The following is a 21467-nucleotide window of genomic DNA, read 5'->3' as shown; positions in this document are numbered from 1 at the left end:
CGCATGCCGCAGGACTTCTGGAAGCGAGGCAGTTGAAGAGTGGGACGCTGGTATAAAAATTATCCAGGTAGAGGTGGTAACCCTGGTCCAGCAGTGGGTGCACCAAATCCCACACAATTTTTGTATTAACTCTCAGTAAGGGGGGGCATTCTGGGGGCTGAGTACTGGTGTCCTTCCCTTTATATATCCTAAATTTGTAGGTATACCCTGATGCACTCTCCCACACCTTATACATCTTCACGCCATCTTACCCGGCAGGTACTCGTGGAATTGAAGCCTCCCTTTCAAATGTACCAGGGATTCATCTATAGAAATACACTTCTCGGGGGTGAATGCTGGGAAAACCGGGCACTGAAATGGTCTAATAGGGGTCTCCGTTTATACAAACGGTCAAAACTGGGGTCATCTCGGGGTGGGCACGGCTCATTAGGAGTATAATGTAAGAAGCGAAGTATTGCCTAATTTTTATTTTATTTTTTAGGTTCCAGTTCAGTTCTGAAGTTGCTTTGAGGGGCCCATATATTAGAAACCCCTATCAAACACCCCATTTCAGAAACTAGACCCCTCAAAGTATTCACAACAGCATTTAAAAAGTTTATTAACCCTTTAGGTGTTTCACAGGAATTTAGAGCAAAGTAGAGGTGACATTTAATTAATTAAATTTATTAGGCACCATGTCCGGTTTGAAGAGGTCTTGTGGTGCTAAAACAGTGGAAACCCCCAAAAGTGACCCCTTTTTGGAAACTAGAGACCTTGAGGAATCCATTGTAGTTTTCTTGGGGTGCATACGACTTTTTGATCAGTTTTTAGTCTAATTTTAGGTGGCGTGATGACTAAAAAAACAACAATTTTACTATTGTTTTTTATTCAATTTTTTTTACAGCGTTCACCGTGCGCTATGAATGACATTCACTTTATTCTGCAGGGCGATACGATTACGGCGATACCAGATGTTTATAGTTTTATTTTATGTCTTATGGCGTTTGCACAATAAAATCCATATTGTAAAATATAATTTATTTTTTGTGTTACCTTATTCTAAGAGCCATAACTGTTATATTTTTCAATCAATAAAGCCGTGCGAGGACTTATCTTTTGCGTAACGAACTGTAGTTTCGATCAGTACCATTTTTAGGTACATGCGACTTTTTGATCTCTTTTTATTCCATTTTTTGGGAGGTGAAGTGACCAAACAATTGTGATTGTGGTACGGTTTATTATTATTTTCTTTTACGGCGTTCACCGCGCGGGATAAATAACGACATCGTTTTGTAGTTCAGGACGTTACGGACGCGGCGATACCAATTATGTATAGTTTGTTTATTTATATATTTTTATTAATAATAAAGAACTGATAAGGGAAAAAGGGTGACTTTTACTTTTAAATCTTTTATTTTCTTATTTTTACACAACTTCTTTTTACTTTTTTACACTTTTTTTTACTTTGTCCCACTAGGGGACATGAGGTTAGGAGGCTCTGATCGCTATTCTAATACACTGCACTACATGCGTAGTGCAGTGTATTAGAGCTGTCAGCTGTTCGCTGACAGCAAGCATAGTGGGTCCTGATTTTGTCGGGACCCACTAGGCTTCCGTCGATGGCGTAGCCAGAGTCCATTGTTAGGATTCTGGTTGCCATAGTAGCCATCACGGCCCGCTATCGTGTAGCAGGCCGGCGATGGCAGCTTAACCCCTAAGAAGCCGCGATCGCTATTGAACGCGGCTTCTAAGGGGTTAATCGGCGGGACCACCGCGATCGGTCCCTGCACACTAAGCTGTGATAGCGTGCTGTCAGAAACAGCAGTTATCACAGCTCAAGCACGTGCCGGGATTAAATGGCGCCGTGTTTACTCAGGTCAGTACTATTACTGACCTGAGCGCGAATGATGTACTTAGCGCGACGTAATAGTACTGACCTGAGCGCGAAGGGGTTAACTAAAAAAAAAAAAAAAAAAATTTCTAGCGACACATTCCCTTTAAGGTACGGCTATAGTAATATCAACTAGGACATACATTCAATAAAGTCCTAAAAAAAAATACAGCAATTGCATTATGCTCTGTTAAAGAATATGCCATAAGGACAACTGTACAAAAAAAAAAAATTGTAATTAATGAGCGATATTCTAGTTGATCAATAGTAGCTGCGCCATGACATTAACGCTCTGTCACTTTGTGTTTCCTGGAAAGCTTGCATTCTATTTTAATCCACTCCTGCTACTCTAAATATATGACAAGACATGGTGGGGCCTATGTCTGTCTGCCTGCGGGCTAGGTCTATTTATAATCAAGTCAGAAGAATATCTGTGGTATGCTATACAAATAAGGGGTTCTATCATGTGTGGTCTCAAAAATAAAAACACCAGACATGGTGTTTAACCCCTTAATGACCAGCCTATTTTAGACCTTAATGACCAGGCCATTTTTTACGTTTTTTCCATCGTCTCATTCCAAGAGCTATACACTTTTTATTTTTGCGTCGACATAGCTGTATAAGGTCTTGTTTTTTGTGGGACAAGTTGTAATTTTTAATAGCACCATTTTGGGGTACATAGAATTTATTAACTTTTATAAACTTTTTTTTTGGGGGGGGGGGGGAATAGAAGAAAAACAGCAATTTCGCCACACTTTTTTGCGTCCTAAATTTAGGCTGTTTACCGTGTGGTATAAATAACACAATAACTTTATTCAGTGGGTTTTTTCGATTGCAACGATACCAAATTTGTATAGTTTTTGTAGGTTTTACTACTTCTACACAGTGAAAACACTTTTTTTCAAAATTATTTGTTTTTGTGTCTCCATATTTGAAGAGCCGTAACGTTTTTAGTTTTTCGCCGATGCAATTGTAGGAGGGCTTTTTTTTTGCGGGACGACTTGTAGTTTTTATCGGTACCATTTTGGAGTAGATGCAACTTTTTGATCACTTTTTATCACATTTTTTTTTAAGGCTGGATTCAAAGAAAACCGCAATTTTAGAATGTTTTTTTTATTTAATTTTTTACGACGTTCACCATGTGGGTTAAATGATGTAATAAGTTTATAGTTGGGGTCGTTACGGACGCGGCGATACCAAACATGTGTAACTTTTTTACTTTATTTTGTTTGTTAATAATAAAGCAGTTTGTAAGGGGGAAAAGTGGGTTTTTCATTTTGTTTTCACTTTTATTTTTCACTTTTTATTAAACTTTTTTTTACTAGTGCCACTAGGGGACTTCACTATGCGATCGCATTTATAATAGACTACAATACTTCTGTATTGCAGTGCATTACTGACTGTCTGTGTAAAACGGACAGGCATCTGCTAGGTCATGCCAGAGGCATGATCTAGCAGGCATTCATTACAGGCAGACCTGGGGGCCCTTATTATGATCTTATCGCCGGGTGTCAGTGAGATGAGAGGGAGCTCCCTCCCTCTCTCCAAAACCCCTCAGATGTGGTGCACGCTATTGAGCACCGCATCTGAAGGGTTAAACGGGTGAGATCGATACGAATATCGATCTCACACGTTCGAGCAGGGACGCCCCCAGCCCTCAGCTACCTCTGGCAGCTGAGAGCAGGGAGATTTGACAGCTCCCTGCTCTGTTTACTTATTCCGATGCAACGACGTAAAAAAGTCTATTGCATCGGAATAAGGCCCGTTAGTGACCGACGAAGAAACTCTATGGGGTGATCACTAACGGGTTAAACACTTCCCAACATCCGCTGTGCATATATACACCGCTGTCGGGAAGGTGTTCCCGCAAACCGCAGTACAGTTACGTTGCGGTGATGGTGCGGGCTCAGAAGCGGAGCCCGCACCATCACCGCAGGGGTCACAGCTGTATTATACAGCTGGCACCCTCCTGTAACGGCCAGGACCGGAGTTATTCTCCGATCTGGCTGATTAACCCCTCAGATGCAGCACTCAATAGAGAGCGCAGCATCTGAGTTTTGTTTTTTTACCCTACCCGGCAAGCGGAGGCCAAATAAAGGCCTCTGTGTCCGCCTTGTATGGAAGCAGATGAGGACCCACTTTTTCCTCTTACAAAATGCTTTACTATTAAAAAAACAAAAGTAAAGTAAAAAAGTTACGCATATTTGGTATTGCCGCGTCCGTAACGACCCCGACTATAAAGCTATTACATTATTTAACCCGCATGGTGAACGCTGTAAGAAATGTAATAAAAAACTATGGAAAAATTGCTGTTTTCTGTAAATCCTGACTTAAAAAAATTGGATAAAAAGTGATCAAAAAGTCGTGCACTCCTCTCCATTGATTTAGGCAGCGCATAGGGGTCCTTTTAGATCGCTATGTGCTGTCTTATACGGACACATTAACGATACTGAAGTGTTTAGACAGTGAATAGACATTCCACGGGATGTCTATTCACAATCCCTGCACTTCGTTAATGTGTCTGTTGTAGTTACAGCAGAGGAAGCGTGATCTCGTTGTAACCGGTCATTTACAGCGTAATCTCGCGAGATTACGCTTGCTCTGCTGTAACTACCACCGACACATTAATGAAGTGCAGCAGAGATTGTGAATAGACATCCTCTGGTAGCTGAGAGCAGAGCGATTTAGCGGCTCCCTGCTCTATTTATTTATTCCAATGCAACGCCGTAAAAAAGGCTATTGCATCGGAATAAAGCCAGTTAGTGGCCGCCGTAAAAACACTATGGGGCGGTCATTAACGGGTTAAAAAGCTCAGAATGTTTAATAAAAATATGCATCATGTGACATACCCAGCTTCACCTCTGCATTCTCAGTCAGCAGTACGTTCTGTCCCTTGATATCCCTATGAATCACGTGATGAGCATGGAGATGAGCCAAGCCCTGAAAAGAAAAAAAGGATACATGTCATTTTATTATAGAATTATTATTTTTTTTAGGAATTTCAAATTAAGAAGAATTCCAAAGAATATCACAGCCAGTGACATTTGCGGGTAGCTGATGTTCTCTTTTAGGGTATGTTCAAACGCACAATTAAAAACAACCAAAAATTACGAAGCCAATTTCAAGGGAAAACAGCCTCCGATTTTCAGCCGTTTTTAAAGCAGAAAACGCTCGAGAGTTTTTGTTTTTTTAAAGCTGTTTTAGGTGTGAGCTACACTGTTTTCTTAACAACCAACCATATACGAAGTAGCTGGGAGGCAGCGAGAACAGACCAAGGTATAACGGGTTTAGGGGTACCGTTCTAGATAGGTGCGGGTCCCAGATGTGGGAGCCGCATCTATCTGACACTTATGACATATCCTGTGGATATGTCATATGTCTCCCATGGAGAAACCCCTATAACCATATAGAAGACTATAGACGATCACACACAGTGGGGTCATCCCTCACACTATGACTTGTGGCATCTAAAGTTAGCTATAGACGAGATTTTGGTTAGCAGATCCCACCAGTTTTGATGGGCTCAAGCAACAATCTTATGTCTCTGGGAACAACTTGACTCTCCCTGATGTTTCCCATCAGGAGAACAAACTATCAGACATGATGGGAATGGTCGAATTAAAATCCAACATTACCGACAATATTTCATAGGCACATATTTCCCTTTCTCAATAGAAGTAACATTACTGTTCAGAGTAGGGAAAATTTTCAGTTGGGTGAAAAAGGGTTTACATTTTGGCCAAAAATGTGTATGTTCAGTATTAGGTATACATCGGTTTATTGTGCTATTTGCAAAAAATAGTTACTAACACACACACACACACACACACACACACACACACACAATAACAAACACCCACACACACACACACACACACACACACACACACAATAACAAACACCCACACACTCACTCACTAACACACACACTAACACACACACTAACAAACACACACACTAACAAACACACACACTAACAAACACACACACTAACAAACACACACACTAACACACACACACACACACACACACAAACACACACACACACACACACACACACTCTCCAGGATTGACCAATACAATGCTTTACCTTTTCCCATCCTAGCTCCTCTTTTCCCATCCCTTGGTTGAACTTGGACATGTGTCTTTTTTTCAACCGTACTAAGGCCCCATGCACATGACCGTAAACGACCGTAATTACGGCACGTTTTTTACGGGCCCATGGACTTCTATTGGCCACGGGTACCTCCCCGTATGCTTACGGGAAGGTGCCCGTGCCGTTGAAAAATATAGAACATGTCCTATTTCAGGCCGTAATTACGGCACGGACAGGCCCATAGAAGTCTATGGGGCTCCCGTAATTACGGGTGACTACATGTGTGCACCCATAATTACGGGAGCGTTGCTAGGCGACGTCAGGGGATAGTCACTATCCAGGGTGCTGAAAGAGTTAAACGATCGGCAGTAACTCTTTCAGCACCAGGGACAGTGACTGCCGATCACAATATAGATAAAGCTGTAAAAAAAACAAAACCCAAAAAAACTTTCATACTTACCCAGAACTCCCTGATTCTTCCTCCAGTCCAGCCTCCTGGGCTGACGTTACAGCCCATGTGACCGCTGCAGCCAATCACTGGCTGCAGCGGTCACATGGACTGCGCGTCATCCAGGGAGGTCGGACTGGATGTCAAGAGAGGGACGCGTCACCAAGAGAGGGACGCGTCACCAAGAGAGGGACGCGTCACCAAGAGAGGGACGCGTCACCAAGAGAGGGACGCGTCACCAAGAGAGGGACGCGTCACCAAGAGAGGGACGCGTCACCAAGAGAGGGACGCGTCACCAAGAGAGGGACGCGTCACCAAGAGAGGGACGCGTCACCAAGAGAGGGACGCGTCACCAAGAGAGGGACGCGTCACCAAGAGAGGGACGCGTCACCAAGAGAGGGACGCGTCACCAAGAGAGGGACGCGTCACCAAGAGAGGGACGCGTCACCAAGAGAGGGACGCGTCACCAAGAGAGGGACGCGTCACCAAGAGAGGGACGCGTCACCAAGAGAGGGACGCGTCACCAAGAGAGGGACGCGTCACCAAGAGAGGGACGCGTCACCAAGAGAGGGACGCGTCACCAAGACAACGGCCGGGTAAGTATGAATTTCTTTTACTTTTTCTGTGGAAAGGGCTGTCCCTTCTCTCTATCCTGCAATGATAGAGAGAAGGGCTGCCGATTACTGCAGTGTAATTTTGCAGAGAAAACGTGCCCGTAAATACGGGTGGAATACGGGTGACACCGGACCCGTATTTACGGGCACGGGTCCGTAAATACTGGTGCAATACGGGTCGAATACGTGTGACCAAGAACCCGTATATACGCTAGTATTTACGGGTGGACAAAAATACGGTCGTGTGCATGGGGCCTAACTATGTAACGCTGGATGTTACTGTAGACCCCTACAAATTCTCCAGCAGTATATGGTGTTTAGCACATGCCTAGGAGAGGGCTTATTTCAACCCAATGGCTAGTTGTTAAACAGGAACATTATGGCATTTCTTGAGAGAAGTTGTAGCATTCTCAGCAGCAGAGACGAAAACAGAGCGAAGAAAAAGGTAACTGGACATATTACCTGATAAACCCTATTTGGCCAGGCAGAAAGTGCGACTAGCTTTTTTTTTTTATTAGTTTAGATATTTTTCACACTCTTTAGTAAATACTACACTAAAAGGATGATTCCCAACCAATAGATCATCTTCCAGGTCTAAAAGAATCGGCAAAGGACGTCAAATATTCGTACACAGTATAAACAGAATTTAATTACCCTGTTGCGGTTTACTTTTACAATTGAAGCTCTATATGAATGTAATTAATAGCCTTTATGCTGTTAAATGAAGGCAGAAAAACATATTCCGCTTTAGAAGTAGTAGAGCCCTTAACCACAATAAATTTTTCATAAACAAAAAAAAAAAACAAAAAAAAACTTTTCAGTAGTACGTAACAAAAATTCATCCTCACCCTCAGGATTTCACGAGAGATATAAGCAATCCAATCTTCTTTTAAAGTGTTCCCCTTAGTATTCTTCACCAGGTCAGTGATTGAGCCAGCACCACAAAACTCCATTACAAGCTGAGAAACAAGATGGGCATTAGCACAGTTTAGCATGGCAGACCTAGTAACAGCAACACTATTAAAGGCTATGTACACCTTTGAAAAAGTTTGTTTTTTTAAATAAAAATGTGCATCAGTGTGATTGGTGCCACTTTGGAATTACATTTTACTTTTTGAGATACAGCTGCTTTGTATACTGTATACATAGCAGCTGTATCTTGCGCTGAGACCTAAATCTGTTGGGTCAGCGGCACTGACTGGTTTAGCATCAGAGAGTTCTGCGTGTCAAGCGATTACCGATCACATCTAAGTTCATAACTTAGATATGATCGATTAGAGGTGGATCCTGCGTGTTGACACTGAACTGGTCAGTCCCGCTGACCTGACAGATTTAGGTCTCAGCGCATGATACAGCTGCTCTGTATGCAGGATACAAAGCAGCTGTATCTCAAAAAGTAATTATTTTTTATTAAAAAGTAATTATAACGTTGCACCAAACACACTGACTGAAAAACGTTTTTGTTTTTTTTATAAAAAAAGGTCAAAAGTTGTACATAGCCTTTAAATAGTGGAAAACCCACAACTTTATCCAAAACAAAATCCAGAAGGCATTTTAAAAATGGCCATAATGTAGTCTGGAATTTTGGAGAAAACAATGCTTTCTACCATACAGTCAATTTAAAAAAAATACAAATCAAGTGACCCATTAAAGAGAACCTTTCACCTGCCCATACATGTGCAGTATGTAATAGGCAGGGCTTCACAAACACTTTCTCACTCAATTATTTTCCTATCTTCCTCCGTTATTTACATATCGGTGCCGTTATAGTGTAACAGACTGGTGGTTCTGCAGAGAGCGCTCTCAGTCTGTGTGTTTTCTTGGGTAGTGAATACAGCACAAGCCGCCTGTAGCTGATTGGACAGTGTCAGAGCGAAGAGATCACGCCCCCTTGCCATTTCGTTAGATAGAAACGCCCCTTTGACAGTTCAGGGCTCTTATTTACATATCGGGCGCCAAATATAACGGCACCAATATGTAAATAACGGAGGAAGTTAGAAAAATGATTTCAAGTGAGACAGTGTTTGTGAAGCCCTGCCTATTACATGCTGCACTCAGCTGCACATGTATTGGCAGGTGAAAGGTTCTCTTTAACATCAGCACTTGGAAAGGATCATGCTCAGCAGCTTTCTTGTTATCAAGTCTGCACAACGCCTTATAGATTTTTAGAGTTTCTGAAGTTCTTCCTACAAGTGGATTTTCATAAAATTTGTACATTGTTAGGATGTAGAGCTCAGGGCTATAAAAACGTTCGTTACGAACACAAATATATCATCAAACTGACTGACTTTTTTTTTTTTTTTTAAATAAAAAGGTTTTTCAAAAGGTGTACATAGCCTTTAAATAGTGGAAGACCCACAACTTTAGCAGGTACAATACACTGCAATAGAAATGTATCGCAGTGTATTGTAATTTCCACAAATTGCCAGAGGCAGCACTTAACAGGAGAAGGCAGGTAGACCTGGGGGCCTTCATTAGTTCCCCAGGCTGCCATGACAGGCATAGGCACCCTGTGACCGGAACGCCAAGGGGGCGATGGGCTGTTGGGGGTGGGGGTCTCCCCCACTTTCTAATGGCTTAGATGCTGCGCTCGCTATTGACTTCTGATCCTGGCCGTTTAACCACTGGGATGCCGAGCGATCTCTGTTCCTGGCCGTTAGTGAGAAATGTCAGCTGACACCTGCAGCGTATGGAGTGGGCTCAGCAAGTGATCCGCTCCATACTTCAACGCCAACACCAGGATGTACGGGCACATACTGGTGGGTCAATGGCTTAAGCAGATCAGAGCAGTTTTCTGGCAGATGAGGCAAATTCTAGTTAGATCAATGGGCCATTTATAGATCAATGGGCCGTTTACACACTTCAATTTAAGTCCCTCTTTAAACGGCCCGATTATCATGGGAGTGTTCATATCAACACTCGTTCCAGATGATGGACGCCTGTAAACAGGACAGCAATCGGTTGATCGGACCTTTTGTTTTATGCTGCCGACAATATACAAACTGTATGGGGACGATCCTTGCTCCATGTAAATAGATCAAATGAGCGGCAATAGTAGCGGGCAGGAATATGCCCATGTAAAAGGGCCGGTCTGATTAAAAAAATATTGGTCATAAAACTGTACATGTAACTGTACCCTAGGCTGGAAAAAAGCATCACGTGTCTAAATGGTATTAATACACAGCTTACCCATAGCTGATCATCATGCCCCGGAGGGCTCTTCTTGATAAAAGCACCATAATAAGTGGCAATATTTCTATGATGGGAATATTTCTTCAGCATGTTGATTTCCAGTTTGATTTCCTCCTCTTCATCCTTTTTGAGATAGAGAATCCATTATATAAAAGATATACAATTATAATTTTTTTAGTAAGTTCTATAATGTACTAGAATAATTATTTTATATACTCGTATTTAAATCGGACAATAAGACACACCTGAGTAAGAAAAACCCAGGTTTTAGACAACAGAAAAGAGGAAAAAATAACTTCATATTTTACGACTTTTAAAAAGAATTAACCATTTTTTTTAAAAAATAAAAAAATTCTGTTTCACCATATTCTGAGAGCGATAACTTTTTTTTTTTCCCATCGATTGAGCGGGGTGAGGGCTTATTTTTTTGTGGGATGAGCTGTAGTTTTTATTAGCACCAGGTTTCTGATACATAAGATTTTTCTATCACCTTTTATTTAATTTTTTTAGCACTAAGGTGACCAAAAAAACAACAATTCTGGGGTTATAAGTTTTTTTTTACACCGTTCCCTGTGCAAGTCAAATAATGCTATATTGTAATAGTTCAGACTTTTACAGACGCAACAAAACCAATGTTTCTTATTTTTTACATTGTGTTTGGGGAAAAATCTTTTGTTGTTTTTTTTTAACTTAATATTTGTTTACAATCTTTACACTCCTGAAAACGTAACTTTTTTTATTTTTATTATTTTTTTTTTACACATTTAGGCTATGTTCACACGGAGTATTTTGGGGGAGGAATATCTGCCTCAAAATTCCGTTTGGAACTTTGAGGCAGATTTTCCTCTCCCTGCACGCCGATTTTCGCGGTGATTTTCGCGCCGTTTTTCGCCCGCGACCATTGAGTGCCGCGGGCATAAAACAGCGCGAAATACGCTTTCTCTGAAGTCAATGGGAGGTCAGAGGCGGAAGCGCCCGAAGATAGGGCATGTCGCTTCTTTTTCCCGCGAGGCAGTTTTACTGCTCGCGGGAAAAAGACGCCGACGCCTCCCATTGAAATCAATGGGAGGCGTTCTCGGGCCGTTTTTGCCGAGTTTTGCGACACGGTTTCCGCGTCAAAAAACTCGGCAAAATACCCCGTGTGAACATAGCCTTAATCAGTTCCCCTAGGAGACTTGAACCAACGATAGTCAGTAACTCGCTGAGCTACGCTGTTTCCGTAACGCCCATAGTAGTGAATGGTAGTTACAGAAGCAGCGTAGCATGCGTGCTACGCAGTTTCCGTAACTACTATTCAGTTCTACGAATGTTACGGAAACAGCGCAGCTCAGCGAGTTACGTGGTTTCCGTAATTCGACCATGTACGTGGTTTTCGTAGCTACAGAGCTCCAGAAACAGCTTAGCTCAGGGTGCAGACAACGTAGCCGAGATAGAACAGGGTTTAGGGGACCCCATTCTAGAGATAGGTGCAGGTCCCAGAGGTGGCACCCACATCTATCAGTCGGGTCCTTCATGGGAACACCCCTATAAATGCCGCGGCATTTAACCAGTTTAACACGATCGCTGTTCCTGGTCGTTAGAGCAGCATGTCAGCTGTAATACACAGCTAACACCTGCAGTGTATGGAGTGGGATCAGCGCATGAGCCCGCTCAGCTCCAAATATCACCCCCTCCCCGCTCCATGAAGTGCCGACACATCATGGGTCTGGAAGGAGTTAAGTAAGGAAGCGTTCAGGGGGCCCAACACAGCGGGGTCCCTTGACTGCCAACTTTAAGAGGCAGAGACTTTTTAGCAAGATTTATTCTTGCTAAAATCTGCGTCTTCTAGTCCGAAAATAACGGTAGTTCCCTATTGTTGATACGTTTACCAGTGCTAGTTACAAGTGCTCACTTAAGATTGAGAATCACCCTTCAGCCTCCCAATAAAATTTGTGATTGGGGAAAATGACAGCAATATCCAAATCTGAGATGAAGTTAGCAAGTGTCTAGGAACAGACATGGGGAACAAAAGCGCCAAATACTCAACATTCCTCTCAATAAAAAAAAAATAAAAAAAATCAACAGGTGTGTTCTGGATGGGGCAAAAGTTAAGACATCAGTTATGGCACTGTATTGCAATACTATACTCTTACAATAGTGGCTGCAAAATGTGTCTCTGTGAGCCAATAGTTCTAATCTTAAAAACCTGGGAGAAGTGTCACCAATGCATTACATAAATGGTTTACATGCAGGGTAATATTACAAAAATAACATTTTAACATCATATTAACCCCTTCCCGACATTTGACGTATCCATACGCCAAAGTCGGGTAGGGGAGGTATGGAACGGGCTCACGGAGTGTTTGTTACAGCCGACACTTCAGAATAACGAGCGGTATCGCGCTAGAGCACGATCCCGCTCGTTTAAACTCGTTAAATGCTGCGGTTAATAGCGACCGCAGCATTTAAATAGTCAGAAAGAGGGGGGCGACCCCCTCTAACAGCTCATCGTGCCCCCCGCAATGCAATCGCGGGGGGACTATGGTTGCTATGGCTGCCTGGGGGCCTAATGAAGGCCCCCAGGTCCGCCATCTTTGTGCACCTATTGCCTCCGGCAGGGCTTAATAGAAGCCTGTCAGAATCACGATATACTGCAATACATTAGTATTGCAGTATATTGTGAAAGCGATCTAACGATCGTTGGTTGAATTCCCCTAGTGGGACTAATAAAAAAAAGTAAAAATTAGTTAAATTAAGTTGTTTTTTTTAATGTATAAAAAAAATTAAAAAATGAAAAAGTTCAAAAAAAACCCCTTTTCCCATAGAGCATAGTAAAAAAAAAAAATAAACATAATTGGTATCGCTGCGTACATAAAAGTATGAACTATTACAATATATCATTATTTAACCCGCACGGTGAACGCCGTAAAAATATAAATAAATTTGTAAACGCCAGAATCACTATTTTTTGGTCACCTAATCTCCCACAAAAAAATGAAATAAAAAGTGATCAAAACGTCACATGTACACCAAAATATTATTAAAAACTACAGCTTATCCCACAAAAAATAAGCCCTCATACCACTTAATCGACAGAAAAATAAATAAGTTATGGCTCTCGGAATTTGGCGACACAAAATACATTCTTTTTTACACTTCGGTTTTTACTTGTAAAAGAAGTAAAAAATATAGAAAAATCTATATATATTTGGTATCACCGTAATTTTATTGACCCGTAGAATAAAGTTAACATGTGGTTTTAATTGAACAGGGAATTCCGTAAAAACGGGCCGCAAAAAACCATGGAGGAATCTTTTTTTTTTTTTTCATTTTCTACCGCACAAATCATTTTTTTCCCATTTCCTAGTACAATATATGGCAAAATAAATGGTGCTACGAAAAACTACAACTTGTGCCGCAAAAATCAAGCCCTCATAGTACAATATCGACGGAAAAATAAAGACGTTATGGCTTTTGGTATGTGGGGAAGAAAAAACAAAAATGAAAATCTGAAAAAAAGGGCTGCGGCGGGAAGGGGTTAATACATTAGTCCAAAATTTGACAACAATTCAAGCTCCTAATAAGGAAGAGCAACTTATTGTAAAACAGGTATCTGTATCTTAGCTATAAAAGGACCAAAATAAATAAACATGAATTGGGTTAGTGTGATGCCGGCTTGAAACATAAATCTAATCGTATGGTCTTCCAGTCTCACACGTTTGCTTCATTAAAAACCTGCCACATAGTATAAGAATGCTTATTGAAGACATCTTCTAACTTGTATCTTGCTCACATTCAGTCACGGAGCATGGCAGGGGCATAAGAAAGCACGGATTCCACCTGATTGTAAGCGGAGACAGGAAGGCTGGTGTGACAGGAAGGATTACAAACACCATATGCTCATATTTTTCAAAGTCTAAATGCTCCTGAAACATGATACTCGTGTCAAATCCTCCCTTCATTGTCGCCCCTTGTTTGTACTTGGCACATTTACAAAAGGTAATCTGGTGCCAGCGCTATAGCTAAACGCTATATTTCCCAACAGTTTAATGAATGAAAATAAAGCATAGTGCGAGATGAGACTTTTTTATATATTGTATTTGCTTGGGTCAAAGGACACCGTGCCTGCATTCACATCGGAGCAGCAGCACCACCTAGACTCTTTGTATGCGTCAAAAATGCATGCTTTAAGAAAAAGCAGCATCAGGCCAATTCTTGGCGTGTAAACCATGCAGAAACCGCGCCTACTCCCCATAGTCAATGGAAGTCCTAATTACGCGTCACGTGTATTTTAAAAAGCACTTTACAAAAACGCTAGGGTTTTTTTACACGTCTGTTTTTTTTTAATGCCGTGTGAACAAGGCCTTAAAGAGCATCTATCACCACCTTTTGCTTTCACTATGGGCAGCATAGGGCAGGGACAGCGCTGCTTTTTAGTCTCCGTGAGTTTTAGGTCTCCGAGTGCTGTTATTTTTGTAAAACTTGCAGTTTAATTGTTGCGGAGCTGGCATATATAAAATTGTTTTCAGACAATATATTATCGCTCTTTGGAAGTATCCCCTTGCATTAACAAATAACATCCCTGATGATCTGGGTCGGTGAAGGGGTTAATTATAGCATCCACGGTAGTCAAGGGGAGTGAGTGGATTAACTATGTGATGAGGTGAACTCATACTAAATGCTGCATGACGCCTCCATCTGTGACTGCACACTGCGCAGACACGCATATACTGCATTATCAGTTATTAGCCAATCAAAGAGCAGCTCAGACAATTATAGAGGATCCTGTGATTGGCTTACTAGGAGGAGTACAGTGTCTGTGTAATCTTTGAGAGACCTGTGGACAGCATGAGAAGAGGGACGGGCCCAAGAAGTTTAATTATTATTTTTAAACCCCAGAATAGACCCCCATGCAGCTGCACAGACTATATTGTCCGCCCCGAGATTGCTGGTAGATGTGTATGGGTATGAATCACAGCAATTTCTGCCAATTTAAACTGCATCAAAAAAACTTTCTAAAAACGCAAGCGTTATTAAAATGTAACATGCGTTTTTAAAAGCATTTTTAGGGGTCGTTTTTCATTTGGTGTCATTTTGTACATGATTTTTTGTGTTTTTAAAGTCCTATGGAGAAGCCTGAAAAAGCGCCATAACCAGACCACGCTGCATTTGGGAAAAATGCCACAAAATTGCCTAAAAAAAACAAACCAAAACACAGTTGTGTGTTGTGCATTTGATATTTTAGTAGACATGTTAATGTAACATTTTCCGTACGAACAAACCGAAACATACAAAAAAAAAAAAAAAAAATGCACCAAAATGCAGTGTATGAATCCAGCCTAAAGAAAATAAATAACAGGTAAGAATTACCTAATGGTAATGATGTGACTATTCATGGTAAAATGTTTCAGTGCAGAAACCGTTAAAAACCTCAACAACAAAAAAAACAAAGTACTTCCGGTGCTGAGATGTGAGGACGGAGCTGCATGAGCTCCTAAAGCCCTGATCCCCTAACCCATCGCCGCCACACACCCGCAGGATATAATTGCCCCGGCACTTAGCGGAGGGCTTGGTGACAGGAACCGGAGGGTTTATGGAGAGATAACTCCTCCGGAGCGGCAGCAGAGAGATCTCCTGCCCGGCCGAATACAGCACACGAGGTGAGGCGCAATCCAAGATGGCGCCGCCGCTGCAGCCATCACTCTCACAGAGCCGGTCTCAGAGCCCAGTACTCCATAGGGAGGTGATATCGCCGTCGGTAGTTACCGACTCACAGATAGATTACCGGAAGCTGGCAATAGAGGTGGCTACCCAACTGGCCCCCGACATAAGAGACTCCCTAATAGCCACAGTTACAACAACGCTTCAAAAACTCCAAAACGAGGTGACATCTCATGGCAACCGATTAGATGAATTGGAACAGCGCGTTGGTCTCATGGAAGAGGAATCCGCAGGGGCTCATACCTGCATTAGTGGCCTAATGCGAGATAACACAAAACTCAGGGACCGCTTAGAAGATCTTGAAAATCGTTCCAGAAGGAATAATCTACGGATTGTAGGATTACCTGAGCATATTAGACCACAGCTTCTCCAGGGGATTTGCGAGACGAAGTTGCCAGAAGCGCTAGGCCTGACCAGATCCTGCAGAGTGGAAAGGGCGCATCGAGTGGGCCCCCCAGGTCCGAGCGCTAACGCCAAAGGAGAGCCGCAAACCAGACCACGCCAGGTGATCATGCGTTACTTGGATTACAATGATAAAGTGGAACTTTTGCACACTTTCCGGAAGGGTAACACCCCTCTGCATATAAGGGGTGCAAAAATCATCCTGTTTGCAGACTATTCGGCAGAAGTCACAAGGCGCCGGACGGAGAGCATTTGGAGGTGTCTGCACCTCCCTTTACAAACGCAAAATCAAATTTCAGCTACAATATCCGGCTACCCTAAAGATCACACAGACGGATGGCTCCACCAAGGTATTCCACACTCCTGAGGAGGAACAGTTACAACTCCTAAATGCCAGGGTCACAAGGGAGGAGGTAGATGGGGCAATTAGAAATCTAAAAAATAGTAAGGCACCTGGCCCAGATGGCTTGACTGGCGAATTTTTTAAAGCAATGCGGGAACAGGTTACTGAGACTTTGGTCTCTTTGTTTAACAATGCTTTGTGAGGGGAGGGATTACCACCATCAGCAGACACGTCTTATGTGAAATTATTGCTAAAACCCGGAAAGGATCCTACAGGCCCATATCGCTTATAAATGTAGACGCCAAGCTCGTTTCTAAAATCATCGCCGATAGGTTAGCGAATATAATGCCGTACTTCATAGCCCCAGAACAAGTAGGCTTTATTAAAGGTAGGTCGGCGGTCACAAACATTAGGACGGTTCTTGCAGTGTTGGATAGGGTACAGCATAGCCCATTACCTAAGGAACATTCGGCTTTACTTTTACTAGACGCGGAGAAAGCTTTTGACAATGTCCGATGGAAATGGTTGGATGCTGTCCTGGATAGGATGGAAATAACTGGGGCTTTCAGGATCTTATTACACCACATCTACAAGGATCCTAAGGCTAGAATTTCCACACCGGGCTTTCTATCTCAACCATTCCGTCTGTGTAAAGGTACAACGCAGGGGTGTCCGCTGTCGCCTCTATTGTTCAATCTGGCTTTGGAGCCTCTGGCACGTTATTTGGCATCATCCAATTTATATACGGGTATAAGGGTGGGGAAGATGGAGGTCAAGGAAACGTTGTTTGCAGATGACATCCTTTTATTTCTCTCAAGCCCCCTTACAGATGTTCCGCGTATTTTCCAGGCATTGAATGACTTTGGGAGCTATTCAGGGTACAAAGTTAACACATTAAAATGTCAGTTATTAGATTTGGGAACACAGGACCCCGCATATAGGCAGTCCCTAGCCACCCTGGATGTGGATATGGCAAAGCCAAACATTACTTATCTGGGTATTAAGGTGGGTCGGGTACCCAACTCTCTATATGATTTAAATTATCCTCCCCTTATACATGATATCCAAGCGGATCTTTTGAAATGGCACAGCCTACCTCTATCATTCATGGGACGGTGTTGCTTGGTCAAAATGTCAGGGTTTGAAAAACTACTCTATCCGCTCCAGACTATCCCTCTTCTGGTTAAGCACTCAGATATCAATACACTCAATTCATCCTTTACCAAATTCATCTGGGGGGGAAAGAAACAGAGAATAGCGCTCACGAAACTCATGATGCGGAAGGCTGAGGGAGGGGTCAATTTCCCCAACATCCGGGGGTACAACCTGGCATGTTTGAGTAGACACCTGCTAGATTGGAAACATAACACAGGGTTCCACTCCAATACTAGATTGGAGAGGCAGCTAGCAAAACCTTGGAGCCTTGCTGTGTGGCAGCTAGCAAAACCTTGGGATCTCATGGCTCTGGTACACACAACGTATGCTTGTCTCCCGAAGATCGTCAAGAAGTCATCTCTGTTACGAGATACCATCATTGCCTGGAAGGTACTGCGCAAACATTATAACCTTTCTTACCGCATTTCAAAACATATGCCCTTATGGAAGCACCCGGAGTTTGCAGCGGGAAGATCTAACAAACTAATGTCAAAATGGAGGGAGAAAGGGATAGCGACATTGGGGGATATGTTTCACGCACAGGATAAGAGGTGGTTAACCTTGCAGGAGCTCCAGACTAAATACGACTTTGTACGGCATCAGCACCTACAATATTTGCAAATAGTAAATCACTGTAAAACTAAACTTGCGGATATAACGGATGAGATCCCCCCCAACCTTTTTGACTCATGGTTTTCGGACAACCACAGACGCTCCATTTCCCAAATATATAGTACTCTCAGACCATTACTACTGAAGATGTCCCCAGAACAGGCCTTTGGGAGATGGGAAAAACTGTTTAACTTGCCAGGCATATTGAAAAAGGGCTGGTGGACTTCAGGGCGCAAGTACATAACGAAAATTGGAGGGAAACTCAATTGAAGATTATACATCAAGCAATATATGCATTTACTCTGGCCCCTTCCGCCTCACAACCAGATAGGAAAACATCCTGCCCTAGATGCAATATCCCAAAGACGGACATGTATCATGGCCTTTGGGCATGCACACATATTCAGCCATTCTGGAGGGAGATAACATCCTTATTGCAGCAGGTGGGCAGGTTCAACGGGACTGTAGGGCCAATGGAGGTCTTATTTCATGTACGACATGAGGGAAAATTGGAAGAGGCGGAAGTGGCACATCTATCCCCCATGGCTCATGCCACACTGATAGTGGCAAAGAGATGCATACTCCAGAACTGGCTGGTAGCAGAGATACCAACCCAGAATATGGTTGTCCAGGGGTTGCGGAAATTGTTCTATCTAGATCGCATTAGCATACTACAGAATAAAGACACGCAGGAGTAAAAAATTCTTTGAGAAATGGAAGCTTTTCCTCACAAATCATTTCACTAGTTCAGAACGAAGGGACATCACAGGCCCATTCACAGGATCGCCTTGGTACTTGGAGGATCTCAAGGGCACTTTAGGGGCACTGAAATTATCACGAGAATAAAGCTTACATCTCCTTCTATTCGATTTTTTCCTTCTTTTCATCGCCTAGCTGCCTGAGCGGGTGAACTGTTCCACTAAGCTCCAGTTGTTTTGTTGTCAGTTAGGTAGTTACGAGAGTTTATGTAACCATGTTTACAGGGCTACTCGACAAGTGAGATAAAAGGATGGGTAGGACAGAGGAGATGACGGAGAGTTGGTTGCCTCCTGGAAATACCATTCACGAATGAACCTACTTTGTTAGGATGCACTTATTATCTCCTGTTCTTTTGTATATCTTCTATAATATTTTATTACGGCAATGCATTATTGTATGATCTGTATTTTCGAAAAATCCAATAAAAAAATATGTTATAAAAAAAAAAAAGCAAAAACCGGATATTCTAATATTTACATTGTTCCGAAAACAAAAAAGACAAAACTAACCTACAAGAGGTAAAATATTTGTGCAGTACCTAACAGAAGAACGGTCTGATACATGGGCTCAGTGCCATAAGGCGCAGTAAAGACCCTGTCACCTGGGAGATCCTAGGAGACAATCGCTGCTTCTTCGACCTGGTCTGGAGAATACACTGCCATCCCAGGTGTGAGCAGATTACTAGGACGATTGACCTACTGCCTACAACACTGCATTCAGATTATAGTAGCCTGGCCGAGGTCATGCAGGGATAAACAGCAGCAGACACACAACAGAGCTACAGTCTTTCCTTACTAAAAAAAAAAAAGCCAGACCAAAATTATGTGCTGCTTCACTGTAGGAGTTGGCAGGCTTCAGCCAACTACTGTTAATCTTTTTTTTTTTTTTTTGCTTTTTTTCTTCAATCCATGCTGCAATACTGTGTAACCTCAGCTAGCCTGGGACAGCAGAATGTCTTTAGGACCTCCCAAAAGGGATGCACGATACATCGAAACTTCTGTACTGTTCCGATACCGTGCACCCTCAAACGGTTCGATACCGTTATTCCATGTATTTCTATACTAATGCTGTGCGGCCACACAGCTCAGTATAGTAATACATGAATGTATGAGAGCGGGGCTGCGGCTGTGTGATACGGCCATTGAAGGACCCTAAGGCTGTCTGACCATATTTCCTGTTAGGGCATACTAAGGCATGTCCTAACAACTACCTGTGTACTATCACTACACAGGCTAATGTACTGGCATATAGATATATGCCAGTACATTAAAGTTTAAAAATAAAAATAATGTAATGTTAAATTAAAAAAACACACACACACAAAAATTTAAATAAGTCTCGATACATAAAATATACACATTCGGTATCGCCGCGACCGTAATAACACATTTATAGTGTCATTCCTGTTTACGCTGTTATAAAATAAAAACATGTCTTTCACTTATTAATGTGAGGCATGCGGTATTATGAATTTTGAACCTCCATGTACCGCACATTAATAGTAATTAACCCCATTATGTACCTCACACATTAACCCAATGTTGTCCATTATGTGAGGCATGTGGAGGTTCAAAATTCATCACACCTCATGCCTCACATCTGAAAACGGAAGAACAATTTTTTATTATTATTGCCAAAAGTATCGTTTTCGTAGAGTATCGCAATACTGCACGAGGTATCGGTATCGAAGTCCAAATTCTGGTATCGTGACATCTCATTGTGCTGGTCTGTTCCAATTTTTGCTGTGTACTTAAGACCTAGGAATGTGTCCTTGCCTTGTGCCATCAGCTTTCTATACTGTGGAGTTTATGCTACGATGTTAAATGTATCTTTGGAATTGATCTATTTTTTCCTGTTCCTCTGTAATCCTGGCTGTTTTGAAATGCAAATTGTTCTTTGTAAATGGGGCTTAATAACAACTCTTGTCCCTCAAAGGGCCCCTAATGCGCTGCAAAATCATTTGGTATTTGTACAGGTTGATGACAACTATCTTTTTTTCATAGGCTTTCACCTTATCTATTTTAGTTGCTTTACTAAATGATTTACGGTTTGTTTATTTATTTTTTTATTTTACATGTCACTTATCAAGCAAACATGTTGATCATGCCTGTCAATTCGTACAAGGGAAGATTAAGCTGTCTCTTCTAAGGGTTTGTGTCACATCGATTTAGAGTTGTTAATCCTGTTGAGTTTTTCCAGTACTTGCTAGTTAGTTAGTAAGTAATCTTGTAATCAATACATTGGAACACAGCGGGGCATACGGTCTTTTTAATACT

The 21467-nt window shown here is 42.2% G+C and overlaps 1 protein-coding gene across 4 annotated transcripts in view; it reads right to left on the bottom strand.

The window, feature by feature from the left end:
• The window catches only part of MAP4K4 (mitogen-activated protein kinase kinase kinase kinase 4), a 174769-nt gene that overhangs the window by 60715 nt on the left and 92587 nt on the right, over nt 1–21467 (bottom strand). For all 4 annotated transcript variants that reach the window (XM_075852694.1, XM_075852695.1, XM_075852696.1 and 1 more), the window contains exons 4-6: nt 10218–10343; nt 7877–7987; nt 4720–4810 (exon numbers count right to left, since the gene is read on the bottom strand). In XM_075852694.1, coding sequence (XP_075708809.1) covers nt 4720–4810; nt 7877–7987; nt 10218–10343 — 328 coding nt within the window. The remainder of the gene's footprint in view (nt 1–4719; nt 4811–7876; nt 7988–10217; nt 10344–21467) is intronic.

Source organism: Rhinoderma darwinii, chromosome 2 (genome assembly GCF_050947455.1).
Source record: "Rhinoderma darwinii isolate aRhiDar2 chromosome 2, aRhiDar2.hap1, whole genome shotgun sequence".
Taxonomy (NCBI): Eukaryota; Metazoa; Chordata; class Amphibia; order Anura; family Rhinodermatidae; genus Rhinoderma; species Rhinoderma darwinii.
This window is presented reverse-complemented; position numbering and strand designations above follow the sequence as displayed.